The following is a 15,452-nucleotide window of genomic DNA, read 5'->3' on the forward strand; positions in this document are numbered from 1 at the left end:
ACATATAATGTATTATTTGTTTCAGAGGTACAGATCTGTGATTCAACAGTCTTGCACAATTCACAGCGCTCACCATAGCACATACCCTCCCCAATGTCTATCACCCAGCAGCCCCATCCCTCCCACCCCCCACCACTCCATGCTCTTTTTACATTAGAATCCAAGGCATCTCTCTTTGGGTTGTCCTTTACAGAAAAGAGGATCACTTTCCCAGAAGGGGGTGTGTAGCTGTCTAATGATCTAAGCTTCTCCCCTAATCATAATAATAGTAGCTAACATTTAATGAGCTACTTAATATGTGCCAGGCACTATGCTAAGAATTTTTATATGGATTTTCCCCTTTGATCCTGCCAACAACTCTGTGAAGTAGGTACTCTTATTTCTGTCTTCACTGGGGGAAATTGCCAGGGTTACCCAGCTTGATATGGGATTTGGAAAGTACAGTAACAGCCTGCAGCAACAAAATTAAGATTCACTCAAAAAATAAAGAGAGGTATGCAGGCTGTATTTGGGGGTATTCTTTAAATAACTCTGTGATTGATGGATTCTATGTAGGAAAAATTTGGTTGACGCTCAGGAACACGTACATTGTACAAAGGGAAGTGGGCCAATATACTGAAATGCGGTTTTATCAGGTTGTTTCAACTTAAATTCCCCAACTTGCCCACATTTATAGGTAGCACTCCCACCCCCTTTTAACCACACTTCCCTCTTGGCTGGGAAAGTATGCCTGCCTCATAAACATACATGCCGTAGAGACAAATGTGGATGATCCAGTTTTCTTAAGACGAGTTTGTTGAATTACATTTCCTGTTTGATAAAACTCTTCTTCAGTAGAGGTATTTGCTGAATCCCTGGGTGAGAATGATTGTCAACAGAATTCTCCAGTAACATTTATTAGGCAAATTGGAAGAAAGTAGGTGGGTCAAGAGTGGCCAGGGAAGATCCAAGGAGGAAGCAGTATTTTGGGACAGGAAAGATACCATACGGGCTCGGGCACACAGAAGATGTGGATTTTAAGAGCAGCTCTGTCAGTGATCAGCTATGCAATCTTGGGCAAGTCACTTAACCTCTCTGTACCCCAAACTTCTCATCTATTTGACAACTGAGGTTGGACTAGAGGCTCTGTAAGTTTACTTCCAGCTCCATGACTAATAGGCTGAGCCTCAGTCAGAGTTCTATCCAACATCCACAAGTAGGGGCCGCCTGGGTGGCTCAGTCAGTTGGGTGTCTGCCTTTCACTCAGGTCATGATCTTGGGGTCCTGGGATCGAGCCCTGTGTGGGGTTCCCTGCTCAGCGGGGAGTCTGCTTCTCTCCCTCTCCCTCTGCCCCCCCCCACTCATGCTCTCTCTCTCAAATAAATAAATAAAATCTTTAAAAAAAAGATCCAGAAGGTGTCTTGGGTAGTTCTTTTGGAGATAAGGCCGTGTGTAATGCATAATAGCAAATGATGCAGCCTTAGTGTCAGACCCTCTAGATGGGGTTGTAAGACTGATCATTCAGTGCGAGGTTTCTATCCCTCAGAAACAATTAGGGGCTAGTTGGCTTATCTTGACTGGTGAGGCAATATAAGGTAGGAGTTAAGAGCATGAGTTCTGGAGTTGGACCTTAGTTTGAAAACTGGTTCGCCACTTCCTCATCGGTGTCCCGGGACAAATGATTTGACCTCTCTGAATGTTAGTTTCTGCTTCTGTAAATGATGACAATAGTACCGACCTCATAGCTTGTGAAGAAGAAAGGCAATTGTAGGTACAGCACTTAGCCCAGCACCTGGCCAGACAGAAGGACTCAGTCACCCGAGTCTGCTACAACTATTGGTGTGCTTGTCCCTATCAATGTAATTCTCCTGACTCGGGCATGGCTACACTTCAGCACTTTCCTGGATGTAAGCTTTCTCTTTCTGCATGGAGTCTGAGAAAAGCATAGGCAGATCTTTCTGGCCTGCTGCCAGCTCTAGAGTCCGATCTGGATTCAACTCCCTGCTCTGCTTCTTAACAGGGTGCGGGACCTTGGGCAAGTTGTTTAACTTGTCTGCTCCATGGCTCCCTCATTTGGGAAAATGCAGGAGGGGATACCGCCCACCCTTAAGGGTTGTTGTGAATAAGATCATGAATGTGAAGAACTTAGGCCTGTACCTAGGCCTGACGTCCAGAAGGCACCCGATACATGTGGTGAAAGTAATAGTCGTAGTAATAGTAAATACTACCCTCACCCTCCATGGGATGGAGGGTTGAATGTGTTCAAGCTCCTACAGTTTTTTGTTTGTTTTTTGTGTTTTTTTGAAGATTTAATTTATTTCTTTGACAGAGAGAGACACAGTGAGAGAGGGAACACAGCAGGGGGAGTGGGAGAGAGAGAAGCAGGCTTCCCACTGAGCAGGGAGCCCGATATGGGGCTCGATCCCAGGATCCTGGGATCATGACCTGAGCCGAAGGCAGATGCTTAATGACTGAGCCACCCAGGCGCCCCGCTTCTACAGTTTTTGCAGACCTAACCAAAGTGTTGGAAGAGGCGGCAATTGCCATTTCTTGGAGCGGTAGCAAGGGAATTGTAGCCAGGCTTCGCAGACTGTTGGTGGGAATTTAAAACCGAGTTTTTGGGGTTTTTTTTTCGGGGGCATGACTAAAAACGATTCAGCAGGGCACAGTTCTCAACAGCGAAGTTCTGTTTATTTCTGCCAGTGCCCTTACACCCAAGAACCTCGGGGGTGGGGGGGAACGTAATTCCAACCTGACCCTTTATTTCTAAGGCTCGATTTCAGTTGGTCACCCGTGACAAATTGTTCGCGGGCTGCATGAGGAGCATCCAGGTGCAGAGACGTAACGTCTCTGTTCTTTGCCAAAGGTCATCTTCGTTCTCAAATGGCTGCCACCTAACTTTTCTTGAGCCTCTTGGGGCAGGTATAAGCTTCATTTGATGGCTAGAGTGCAGATGTGTAGAAACAGTGGGAGTCCACAGGGATGTGATGTTAGAGTAGGTGGACTTGTAGGTAGGAGAGACTTTAGAAGTATTAGCAAATAGAAATGAAAAACAAAACAAAACAAAACTGAGCGGTCCTGATGGTTCTAGAGATGAGCCCATTTACTGAGGGAAGAAGGATAGGAGATGGTTTCTTTGGACTTCCCTCCATTTTTCTCTTTAGTACTCTGTTAAAAGTCTAACAAGAGAAAGAAAACAGCCAGTCACTGCAAAGTGAAGCTAAGCACCAGGTTTCCTGTCCTTTCCAGATCACTCCCGGTTGGGAGGGTGTTGGCCCCTACACCCAAGGGGGCGTAGACTGCACCCCTCCAGACACCTGCCCTCATACTTTCATTCTTGCTCTCTTCCCTCTCCCCTTCATATAAGGAATACTAACCACAGGATCCAAAGGCTTCTTCACAAGGATTTTCCAGTAACATCTCTTCTGTGTCCCATGTCTCCAGTTTTTTTTTTGCCTTGGGTTCTGAGGTTATAGAAATGAAAAATGGATTTCAGTTTTGGACAGAGATTTAGGGGTAGTTCCTGACATCTAGAAAAACACTTCCTCTGCTCTTCTACCAGATTTCTTCCACTCAGCTCTCATCCTCACCCCTCGTCCCCAGAGCAGTGCCTCTCTCCTCCTCAGTGGCCATGGTCAAGGCTAGGCCCCTCCATATAGGTATAACAATCCAAGGCTCTGGGGTGGCCTGAAGGGCTAGATTCCTTGGAGAGCAGAGGTGACATAATATTGACAGTTGACCATCACGGACAGTGGGGTCCCAAGGAACACTGAGAAGGAGTGGCCATTAACAACAATGGGCCCTCAAGGTCTCATAGCTTTAAAAAAAAAAATGCCTTTATTGTATTGGGAGAGATTGTGTATGCTTATTATAAAAACTAGAATTTCCAAAAAACCAAACATCCAAAGAAAGTCACCTAGGCCTTTTACTTCTCAAAATCACCTAGTATCTCACCCCTGGAGAAAACCACTGCTGTTTTGGTGATTTCCCTTCAGATATTCTGTGCATGTATACACGTCACGCTGAACATGCTAGACTCTGATTTACCATTTTCTCTAACAAAATATCAGGCTGTGGAAAACTTTCCATGTCAGTAAATATAAGTCAACCTTATCCCTTTTAATGTCTGCATAGTATTCCATTGTATGAATGCACCAAAATTTATTTAGCTGTTCCCCATTATTAGTCCTTTAGCTTGTTTCCAACTTTTAGCTGTTGTACACAATATTGGGTTTCCACGTTTTAATTTTTTTGATTTTTTAAATTGTGAGTTTTTAAATTTTGATTTTTTATTAACATATAATGTATTATTTGTTTCAGGGGTACAGGTCTGTGATTCATCAGCCTCACACAATTCACAGTGCTCACCATAGCATATACCCTCTCCAATGTCCATCACCCAGCCACCCCACCCCTCCCACCCAGTGTCAGCCAGTGCTGGGGTGCTGGGGCATCATACTGGGCTACCAGAGGGTAGTCCCCAAGTACTCTCCCTGTACTTCACCTGCTTCTTCTAACCACCAACCTTAGTATGAGAAAAGAGTTTCAGACTCAAAATAGGAATACTCTTTGATAAATTGTGAGAGAAGGTCTATATATCTTTTCTTTTCTGGCTGACCACTGGCCCATCATTACCTTCAGAAAGATCATCATTGACAAATGGAGCTGGGGGCTGCAAGTCATCACTTTGATTGTAGCAAAGCTCAGTAGTGTTCCAAGTTCTATTTCCGCCAGAACATTCACCCTCCTCCATGGGTTCATCTAAAGCAAACGTTACTGATATATTCTTTTTGGGCCTTAATCTTAAATCTTCTTTCTGTACAGCAAGAAGATGGAGAAAAAAAAAAAAGTTGGTGCTCCGACAGTTCAGGGATTGGTCGCTGGGGCGGCAACATTTAAAGAGCCACTTACCTGTAGGATTGGCTTTAGGGGTCTAGCTTCCACTGAGCGTTGTCCTAGATGCTGTCTTTTTTCTTTGGACATTCCCAGCCTGGTAGCAAAGCTGGGGAAGAGAGGAAAGACAAAGCAGTAGTGAAAATAAATACACTTCAGGCTCCTTAATTGAATGTAGCTATTACCCCATCCCTGTCGTATGCCTTTGGACCTTGAAAGGGATGACAGAGCAAGAGGACATTTAGGTCTTTTAGTCCTCAAAACCTTAATCAACTCCTGTTTTCTTTTTTTTCCTTTTTCTTCTTCTTTTCCATACTCCTCTCATCTTTCTCTCTCATCTTTCCTAATTAATGGGAGGAACAGAGAACCAAAAGCAGAGAATGTAGGGTAGCTTTAAGACTTTTCGCCATAAAATGTCTCCAATCAGCTTAAGGGGCTCCTGTTTCTGTGCGCCTCTGTGTGGCAAACCAGGCAACAGAAACCCTGTTTTGGAGAAGCTCTAATACGGATAGGTTTGGCTTTACCTTTCTACAACTCATCCCACTAACATGAGGGGAGGGTAGGCCTAACAATGTTGGAATGTTCATGGTCGTTGCCCTAGCCCCATTTGGGCCAACTGATCTTGAGACACTTGCTCAGCACTGCACAGAATCCAAACACCACCCAGACCTCCCTGCATATGTTGAAGATTGACTCCTGCATCTATTCTTCATAGTACACCTAATAAAGGCAGCTCAGTACCTGTCTGATGAGCATCTTTCCCCAGAGCCTCTGGTGCCCTTGGAGGTTGGGATGCTCGAGGTGAGAGGCTGTTGGCGAGTACACAGCTCTTCATATTTATCCCCAATGGCAGCTAATAGCCAGCGCAGCCCTTCGATTATGGGCTGATGGTTCCTTCTTTGGGGGTTTTTGATAGCTGAACAGGGTTCCTGTGACAAAAAGAGAAGAGAAGGCTCTAGCCCACAGGACTGGAACCCTCGATGCCCAAAGTCCCAGTTATTCTTGGCCAAGAGCAGAGGTACACTGAAGCTCTGCTATGCCTAGAGAGGCTCTCAGACTTCCCAGGAGACACCCAGCGCTCACTCCTGAGAAGGAAGACGAAAGACAAAAGTTAAGGTCCTTTAAAAAAGTGATTGTGGTGTCGTGTCCCGGATGTGTGACCTTGGGCAAGTCACTCATAGCCTCTGAGCCTTAGCTTTCTTATCCATAAAATGAGGATGTTGAAACTTCTAATTGTACAGAGCTATTTTGAAGGCCTAATGAGAAAACAGATGTGAAAGTGTTATAAGAATGTGTTATTTACTGTCAGCGTTGAGTCAGAAATCATCACTGTAGATGTTGCCTGTGGGGGAGAGGCTTTGCCTGAGACCTGGCAGATGAGGCTGATTATGGAATGGGCCAAGGGATACATCAGCTGGGCTCGAGAGGGTGAGGGTGAGGGAGGGGAGGAAGGGGGGTTGATACTTACCACTCGGCACAGGGACTTGTTCTCATTCACTAGCCTTTCTAGGAGTAGATATTCAATAATATCACAAGGTTGGAGGGCATCCTTCTTGTCTTGTTTGTTTGCCAGGCTAGAGCAGGACATAGGAGAGGGGGAGGGAAGAGAAAAGGAAGAGTGTAACAGAAATAGAGGCCAAGGGCAAGCAAAGAAGGGAAAGAGGAGGGAAAGAAGGGAAAGAGGACCAATCTAGTATAACTACTACATATTCAGGAACTAGCTTTAAAAACATAACCGATGGGATGAGGCAGAAATATTTCTAGCCAACTCTCAGTGGAGGAAAGAAGAGGACAGATACTTTGAATTCAAGATAATCTCCAGGCCTCGTTTCTCACTTTCTCTACGCTATGCCATCAAACTTGAATTAGAATTGCTAACCAGGATATGAACAGATTTGGAGTTTTTACACACTCTCCCAACCTCTGTTCGGGCTTGAGTTGGGGGTACTAATGAGGAATGAAAAAAGCAAATAGGGAGTGGGGGAAGGATGAGGATTGATGGGCCACCGGAATTATCACCCTGGAATGAATGCTAGTTACATGACCCTTGGGTAGTTTGCCAAAGGAGGAGTCCACTGGCATCAATTATACAAAATAGGGCTTGTTTTCTGCCACCTTCTCAGGGTCAGAGACTGAAAGTGGCTTTTGAAAACCGCCCCCAGAGGACTGGACCACTTACCCTCACTGAGCTGAAGGGAAGAGGAGGTCAAGCTGGGTGTGACAAAGGGGCCACCCTTCCTCTGCCTACTTCTCTTCTGAAGGTACATGGGAAGGGGCAATTGGGCACAAAAGCAGAGCCTTACAATAGGATAGGTTTCCCTGCCACTCTTTTATCAGACAGCAGATGTGTCAAGATGATCTTCACTTCCTGCATACGTCCTAAGTCACTGGAATCCAGGACAAAAACAAGTCCGTGTGCCTGTGCGTAGTAGTTCGGCCAGATTTCTCGGCCCTTCATGTCTCCATTCAGGTCATAGATGGAAACTTCATACTCATCCAGCAAGAGCGTAGTCAGTTCAGATTTCATACAATTATCCATCCTACTGGGAAGTACTGGGCATAGGGGAAGAGAGGAGAAGCAACCACAAAGCAGGGGTTAGGCGTAAGAATGTGTTAAACAACAATCTGAACCTTGACCAGAGCCTGCCCTGAGGAATCCAACTGAGGCGTCTTGCCATCCTGCTCACACTCACGGATTCATCTTCCTCAACCAGCACTCTGTCATGCTACCCTTTCCTGGCTCAGTAACCTTCAGTGAGTGCCCACTGCTCGCAGGATAGAATACTGACTCCTTTGCCTCCTAACCTGCCAGACCTGACTGGTGTCCACAGAGCTCCTGGTATACACCCAGTTTCTTCCTCCCTCTGCTCCTGGGCTCGTGTTCCTCCCATGCCACAAGAATGCCATGCTCTGTCTTGCCCTGGGCCTTCACAAGATGCTATTTCCCACTGCTTAGAACACTCTTCCACTACTCTGTTTGCTTAATGTCTTTTTGAAAATATATCAGTTTAGATCTTGTTTCCTCTAGGGAGTTTTCCCTAACTCACACCACCATCCCCCAGTCTGGACAAGGTGCCTTTCTTCCGGGCTTACCACTCACAGCACATATTAGTGTTATAAATTCTATGATTTTGTTATCTGAGTTACAAGCTACAACAGGACAGGAACCCTTTCAGTTCTAGTCACCATTGTATCTGTGAGCACACAGCTGGCATAACAAATATTTGTGGAATGAATGAATGAATGAACAAGAGGCCCTTCTCTCCCACCCTTTCTTCAAGGTCCAGCTCAAATACCACTTTTTTTTTAGGAAGCCTCTCTGACCTGTCCAGTTCTCATTTCTCTCTCTCTCATTGAGCACGTGGTCTAGTGAACTGGTTCTTAACCTCATTCTGTGCGTGTCCTGTCTTCCCAACTAAAATGTAAGCTCTGTCAGGGAGGGGCTCTGCATTACCTTACGTGTAGTAGGTGTTCAACAAATGTTTATGGTGTCTGTTACTGTGGATGAAAGTATGAAGTCCTCTTCCTCATATTTCCTCCAAGAAACCATTCCAAACTCAGATATGTTTACCATTTCAAGGCTATGGCCAGAGCATAGAATCCCATAGAGCATTCCATGCCTCTTTCAGGTCCCATAGAAATGCAGTTCAAAATGGCAGTTTAATACACATTTCAGTCTTTTGAACGGAGAGTCCTAGCCTGGCTCTCTCCCCACATTAGTAGTAAAATGGTTTTATAGATTCTCTACACTCATACCTGGGAGTTTTAACACCAGAATCCATAGCTTCTTATTTATATATAGCCTTAGATCTACCTATGACATTTTCCATGGGATTGCCAGAATGAGTCATTTAGTTGAGAAGTTAGTAAGATGCTTTCAAATCTTTGAAAATGTATGATTATATACACATTTACATGTATGTGTGTGTATAATATATATATTATTACATTTTAATGTGATCTTATAACTCCTGTTTTCATGTTAGTCAATGATCTTTTTTAATTATAGTTTTCAGATAACATATAATTTTCAGTCACAACTTTGATGTGATATTTGCTATGTCTGTATTGGACTACTTAAAAATAGTGAGTAAATAGGTTGAAACTCCATAGGTAATTTTTAAATCTTGTTTCCTGCATCCAGGTAAGCTTTATATTATTTTTTCCCTGTCAGAGCAAAATATTTTCCCTAGTTTTTTTTCTTTGTACTTGAAACCTTACCAGTCCCTTCAATAATGCAATCTATTGTTGGTGAACCTTAGAAGCCATGAGAAGTGGTTTCCTGATATTTTTTTTTTTAAAGATTTTATTTATTTATTTGAGAGAGAGAGTGAGAGAGAGAGAGAGCACAAGAGGGGGGAGCGGGAGAGGGAGAAGCAGACTCCCTGCTGAGCAGGGAGCCCGATGCGGGACTCGATCCCAGGACTCCAGGATCATGACCTGAGCCGAAGGCAGTCGCTTAACCAACTGAGCCACCCAGGCGCCCTGTTTCCTGATATTTTACATTTCTCTTATTTCCGCTATTAATTTCTAAACTCCCTGAGGACAGGTACTGAGTCTAATTTATCTCTCCATGCCTAGCATAGTGTTTCATAAAGCACAGGCTGGGGACTCTCTGATTCAGAGATACACGGAGGTGATCGTTAAGTTCTACTTTATACCAAATGAATCAGAACCTCTATGTTTGGGACCCAAGCATTCGTATGTTTAACAAACTCCTAGTTAAGAAAATCCCCAGGTGATTTTTCTGCACTTTTAAGCTTGAGACTTACTGCCTTAGAAAGCAATCAAACTCATGCTTGTTGTGCCTCAGCATCATCTGGTGGTCTTAAGATTTCGAATCTGTGGGCCCACCCAGACCAAAGTATCTGAACCTCCAGGCACCTGGGTCAGTAGGTGTGAAATCCCCCCAGGTGATTCTGAGTTTTGGCTCTCAGTACTCACTGTGCGCGAGGATCACCTGTGGAGCTTTTAAACCCTATGACACCAGGCCTCGTTCTTTGAAGGTTTGATGCCATAGATCTGGGGTGGGGCTTAAGCATCTTTTTTTGTTTTTTTTTTTTAAAGCTCCCTAGGTAACTGAAATGTATAGCTGGATTTGAGAGGCACTGCTCTAAATGCCCTCATTTAGGGCAGCTGCTTGTTCTCATGTTTGGGTTTCTTGCCCCACGGGATCATGACAGGCAAAACAGTTACAGTGAATGGTGTCATTGACAATAATGGCTAATGTCCCCCAAAATATTTTATAGCTGGCATCTTCATATGTTCACACAAGTTAGAACTTGTAGATTGGAATTTCCTTCCTAGGTTATTTTCTGTTCTTGGCAATCATAAACATCTGTAGGAGCAGGGGAGGCGAGCTATTGCATTTTGGGTACAGAGCCACCTACTAGATTGACTCTGGTTGTCCTGCATGGCCAAAGATGAGACAGCCTTCAGATTGTGACATCAGTGGCACTTTGCTTCTTGACCATTCAAAACTATTCTCTGAACGAAGTCACAACCATACACCTATTGGTTTATGAATCAGCCCCAGGTTAGTCACCAAGCACAAGGCAAGTTATATAGTAACACATTAAACAGATGAGAGGCTCTCTCCTCTAGGAATTAGAATAAAAAGCAGGCACTGTTCTCATAGACAAAATAGCACATGGCAAATTGCAGATGAAAGCTTCCCAAAGCTGGCTGGCCATCAGAAACACCTGGGGAATTTTTAAAAGATAGATTCCCAGGCCCCACCCAGAGTGGGTGGGAATCTCGGGGTGGGGCTGTGTTGGGGCTCTAAAAATTATCCCCACTTTCATCAGTAATCCTGTGATTTATCTTAGCTCCTTGATTTTCCTGCTACTCCTTGCCTTTTTACCATTTCTGCCTATCAGAGAACTGGGAGAGGCAGGGAGTCAAGTTTGCTGCCTATAAGGGGAAAGGACGGGGGATGGAGAAGTTGTAAAGAGGCAGTATGTTGCCTGAGGAGAATGGGGGAGAATAGTCATTCCACAAATATTTGAGTACCTGCCTGAGGGTACTAAAAGTACAGAGACTAAAGCTACAGAGCTGAAAAGATCTATTACTTCTCAAGGGTCTCACAGTCTAGGGGATGTACTTGCTATTGTACAGTGATGTTGTGATAAGTGCAAGATAGAGGGAGGCACAGAATAGAGCGGGAGCTGAGGAAGGAGGCACTGGGAATTAGGGATGGCCCAGGTCGAGCTGGGGTCAAACTTAGGCTTGTGTCTCAGGGCATTTGATTAAGCAGTTAAATAGTGAAGTGGATGAATTGATAGGTCATGAGACAGCATGTACAGAGCGTGGGCATGTGAACTAGACTGCTATGATCACAGAGGAGTGGCAAATAATGTGTTTTGGCTTTATCAGGGGGCAATATGCAGAGGGCATGGGAAAAGGAAGCTGGAGGTGAAATCAAGGGCCAAATCATGGAGGACCTTGTATGCTGCTGGGGAATTTACATTTTGTTTTGATGATAAAGGGGAGGCTTTGGTTTTGAGCAGGGAAGTGCCATGATCATATTTTTGCATTAGATCCTTCAGGCAACTGTGTGGATTGAATACTGGGGTGGGGGGTCGACTAGAGATGGCAAGATCAGCCAGCAGGCAGTCACTGTAGTGCAAGGAAATTGATGCAGGCTTCAAGTAAACAAGTGGCAGAGGAGACGGGTGAGCCCTTTCCTGTACTTTGCTGAGGGCCCAGGTAATATCAAGCTCGGCAACATCGTCATACCCCTTCTTTTATTTTATAAACTTCAATGGAGGGCAGCCTATGCTGGGCTCCCTGGTTGGCTGGCCAGCAGTTAGATGGGTCTTCACAACTAGAATAGTAGCTCCCTGAAATTCTGTGTAACTGTTGCTTGAAATGTCAAGGTATTAAACTGGGGATCTGGTATTAAGCTTGCATGTCTCTGAACTGACAACATTTCTCAAGCTCCAACCCTCTATATTAACTGTCACGGAGAGTTTCATATTATTAAACTTCTTCATCATCCCACACTTGTCTCTCTTATCTAGACCAAATTCCACTTTAATTGAGTTCTGAAACTAGACACCTTTTTCAACCTGCTATCCTTTATAATTGACTACAGTACTTTACATAGTTTGAGCTCATTCATACTGACACTATGAGAGGACCTTCAATTAGGACGTCTTGTAAAGGGAGAGGTGACAGACATTACATAAACAGGCTGATAATACCCAAGGAGAGGAGTGTGTGTGTGTGTGTGTGTGTGTGTGTGTGTTGGGAAGTGTTTATCTTCAAAAGAGGGAACCTGAGGGTCATGAAGTAAGGCTAGGACGGAATGATTATTTCATTGGTCCCTGGGGCCCATGGGAGACCTAAACCAGTATCTAATGCTCTTAATTCCTTACATCTTCGGAAAGCCTCCACAAGAACAGTTTTGCCCGAGTTGTCCAAACCAATGATAATGATGGTCACATTCCTGGAAATAGAAAAGAAAAATGAGCCAAAGCCTTATAAAGCACTGTTAGTTAGTTCTTGGGATAAACAAAGAATTCTATTCTTCGTTGACGTTTGAGGCTCTGCCTGCAGGAATCCCAATGCATGTACCGTAAAAAGCACAGCCAATGTGGTAGAAAGTGGTATGGGAACCCCTTCTTAAAGGCTCCAAGGATGCATTTCTTCCCTGATTTACTTGCCTTGTAGAATTGGCCATCTGCCCCCCAACCTTGCCTCCAATCTTGCAGACATTGCTTAATCACTCTCCCTCACAATGTATATCATGAAGATTCGTCCCTTGAGGGACTTTGGGCAGATACATTGGAGGAAATGGTGGACTATGTCTAGAGAAATAATTGCAATATTACCTTCGTGTCTCTTCAGTTGTCTTTAGCCAAGACCAGCAGGAGGTCAGCAGCCGGAACATGATTCAGCTTGGTTCTTTAATATTAAGGGAAACAAAGGAATGAGAAACCACCCCCGTTATTAACACTGAACCTAAGTCAGCTTATCACACAGGTGCTGATAAACAAAGCCTGAAGTCAGAAGTCCATAACTTCATGCTATCCAACCTTGTCTCTAAATGTCATAGAGGGAAAAACTGGTAATTCTCAAGTCCACTGGAAGGTACCTGCAAAGTGGGGGGATTTCTTATTAAAGCAACCCACCACGGGCATGATAACATCAGCTGTGGCCTGTCCTTTCAGCCATAGTTCATCCCTGTTAGAAATATCTTCATTCACTCCTGGGTGGGGGTGGGGCATGCAACAAAACCTTGGAGAAGAACCAGATTAGATTTTAAGAAGGACCTAATGGGAGACCTAAGTAACAGCTACCCATTGGGCTTGGTTCTTTTATTGCTTCAAAAATGTGTGTATTGGTGACCCACTGTCATAGATTACATACAATTTCTAGAGCTGTAAGGGACTTTAGAGATCACCTAGTCTAATAGATTTCAAACATCAGTCCAGGGGCCCCACTCCCAAAGATTCTAGGGAGCTGCATAAGCACCCCCAGGTGATTTCAAAATGCAGCCGTCTTTGGAAGTGATCACCTAAGTAAAAAGGGCAATTTAGACAATCACTTCAACGTTTCTTCATGTTGTAGCGTGTATTAGTATTTTGTTCCTTTTTCTGGTTGAATAATATTCCCTTGTGTGGATATACCATAGTTTATCCATTCACCAGTTGATGGACATTTGGATTACTTCTACTTTTTGGTTCATATGAATAATGCTGCTATAAACATTTGCATACAAGTTTCTGTAGGGACATGTGTTTTCAGTTTTCTTGGGTATATACCTAGGAGTGTAATTGCTGAGTCATATGATAACTCTATGTCTAACCTTTTGAGGAAGTGCCAGACTGTTTTCCAAAGTGGCTGCAACGTTTTACACTCCCACCAGCAGTGCAGGAGGGTTCCAATTTCTCCACATCCTCACCAACACTTGTTGTTGTCTTTTTTTTTTTTTTTAAAGATTTTATTTGACAGAGAGAGACACAACGAGAGAGGGAACACAAGCAGGGGAGTGGGAGAGGGAGACGCAGGTTTCCCGCTGAGCGGGGAGCCCGATGCGGGGCTCAATCCCAGGACCCTGGGATCATGACCTGAGCCGAAGGCAGATGCTTAACCACTGAGCCACCCAGGCGCCCCTTGTTGTTGTCTTTTTGTTTATAGCTATCCTAGCGGGTATGAAGTGGTATCTCATTGTGGTTTTGATTTCATTTTCCTAATGACTAATTATATTGGAGCCCAGAGCTGGGGGAAGTTCCGATTGGGTTAGCAAAGCACTTCAACTGATACCTCAGATGGGCTTTGCCTAGCTACCTCATGAGCACAGTGCATGTCCATCTTATCAATGGATAACGTAACAAGGTTCTGCAGAGTCAGTCCCTATTTTGGAGAATTGCCATTCCCAAATAGAGACTCGCAGTTCACAGTATTACTTAGAGTACAGTTTATTCCCTAGGAAAATCATTTGGCTCCCCATAAGGACCTCCTGGAGAATGGCTATGGCTTATGCCCCATGAAAAGGAAACCTTATATATGGCCTGTGATTAAATCCAGCCTTATTCCCACTTTGCTCCTGAAGCTGATAAGACCCGGAGCCTGAAACACCAGAGCCTAATTGTCTGGGTTCCATGATAGCCATCTCCCCTTGAGAGGAGGCCAGCAGCAGCTTCATGTCTATGTCCTGATAGTTGGCAGAGCTTCCCAGCTTGATTTCAGGCTCTCTGTATTTGTTAGTGTCACCAAGAAAAGTCAAACTGACATCACACAAGTCTTTCCTCAAGAACTCACTCTAAAGAAGGATAAATAGGATAACAGAGGAGGAAAACAATGGGACTGGGGGGTTACTGGTCCTTTCTTTCATCTCCAGTGTCTCTCCTAGGTATCCTGGGATGAAATAATCTAAATTAAGCCTTCAGATCTCTTTTCTGTAAAATGGAGATAATGATATATTTTGCTTACCTTGAGGTGGTTAATTATTTATCTGATTAGAAGTTGGTTCTTTTTGGATGAAAGACATAAGATGTGTAGAGTAATAGGAAGGTGTATTGAGCTTTCTAGCCTTCTTGCCAGATTAATACAGCTCAGTTGCCTGCTTGTGAAGGGTATGGCAATGGCCTAACAATGGCTGTCAAGGTTCTGACATATCTATGGCAACTACTGCCTGGTTCATAGCAACCAAACCCACACCTTCCTACCTTATATGATTATAGCTAATTACTAAATGAATTTTTAGTCATCATAGTCTTTTTTTTAGTTTACAAAGTATTTATATATATTATACAAAGTGTATATTTATTTATATAGAACTTGGTATGTGCCAGCACTCATTTAAATCCATTATACATATTAACTCATTTAATCCTTATTACAGCATTGACAAAATTAGGGACCGTCATTCCTACTTTTTGGAGATGAGGTTCACAAAGAGGTTAAGTAATTTTCCCAGGGTTACCCAGCTAGTATGTGATAAAGTCAGAATTTGAATCCAGGTGTTCTGGCTTCAGAACTGGGTAGCTCAGCCAGTTAAGCGTCTGCCTTGGGCTCAGGTCATGATCCCGGGGTCCTGGGATCGAGTCCTGTATCGGGCTCCCTGCTTCTTG

At 44.0% G+C, this 15,452-nt stretch overlaps 1 protein-coding gene across 1 annotated transcript; it reads right to left on the minus strand.

Moving 5' to 3' along the window:
- Positions 1-2,873: 2,873 nt before the first annotated feature.
- ARL13A (ARF like GTPase 13A) lies at positions 2,874-12,766 on the minus strand. The gene is made up of 7 exons (XM_078064021.1): positions 12,708-12,766; positions 12,252-12,322; positions 7,176-7,425; positions 6,341-6,446; positions 5,614-5,801; positions 4,891-4,981; positions 2,874-2,921 (listed from the first exon to the last, which is right to left on the minus strand). The coding sequence occupies exons 1-7, from the start codon at positions 12,764-12,766 to the stop codon at positions 2,874-2,876; spliced, it is 813 nt and encodes a 270-aa protein (XP_077920147.1).
- Positions 12,767-15,452: the final 2,686 nt, after the last annotated feature.

The sequence above is a fragment of the Halichoerus grypus genome, chromosome X, assembly GCF_964656455.1.
Source record: "Halichoerus grypus chromosome X, mHalGry1.hap1.1, whole genome shotgun sequence".
In the NCBI taxonomy this organism is placed as follows: domain Eukaryota; kingdom Metazoa; phylum Chordata; class Mammalia; order Carnivora; family Phocidae; genus Halichoerus; species Halichoerus grypus.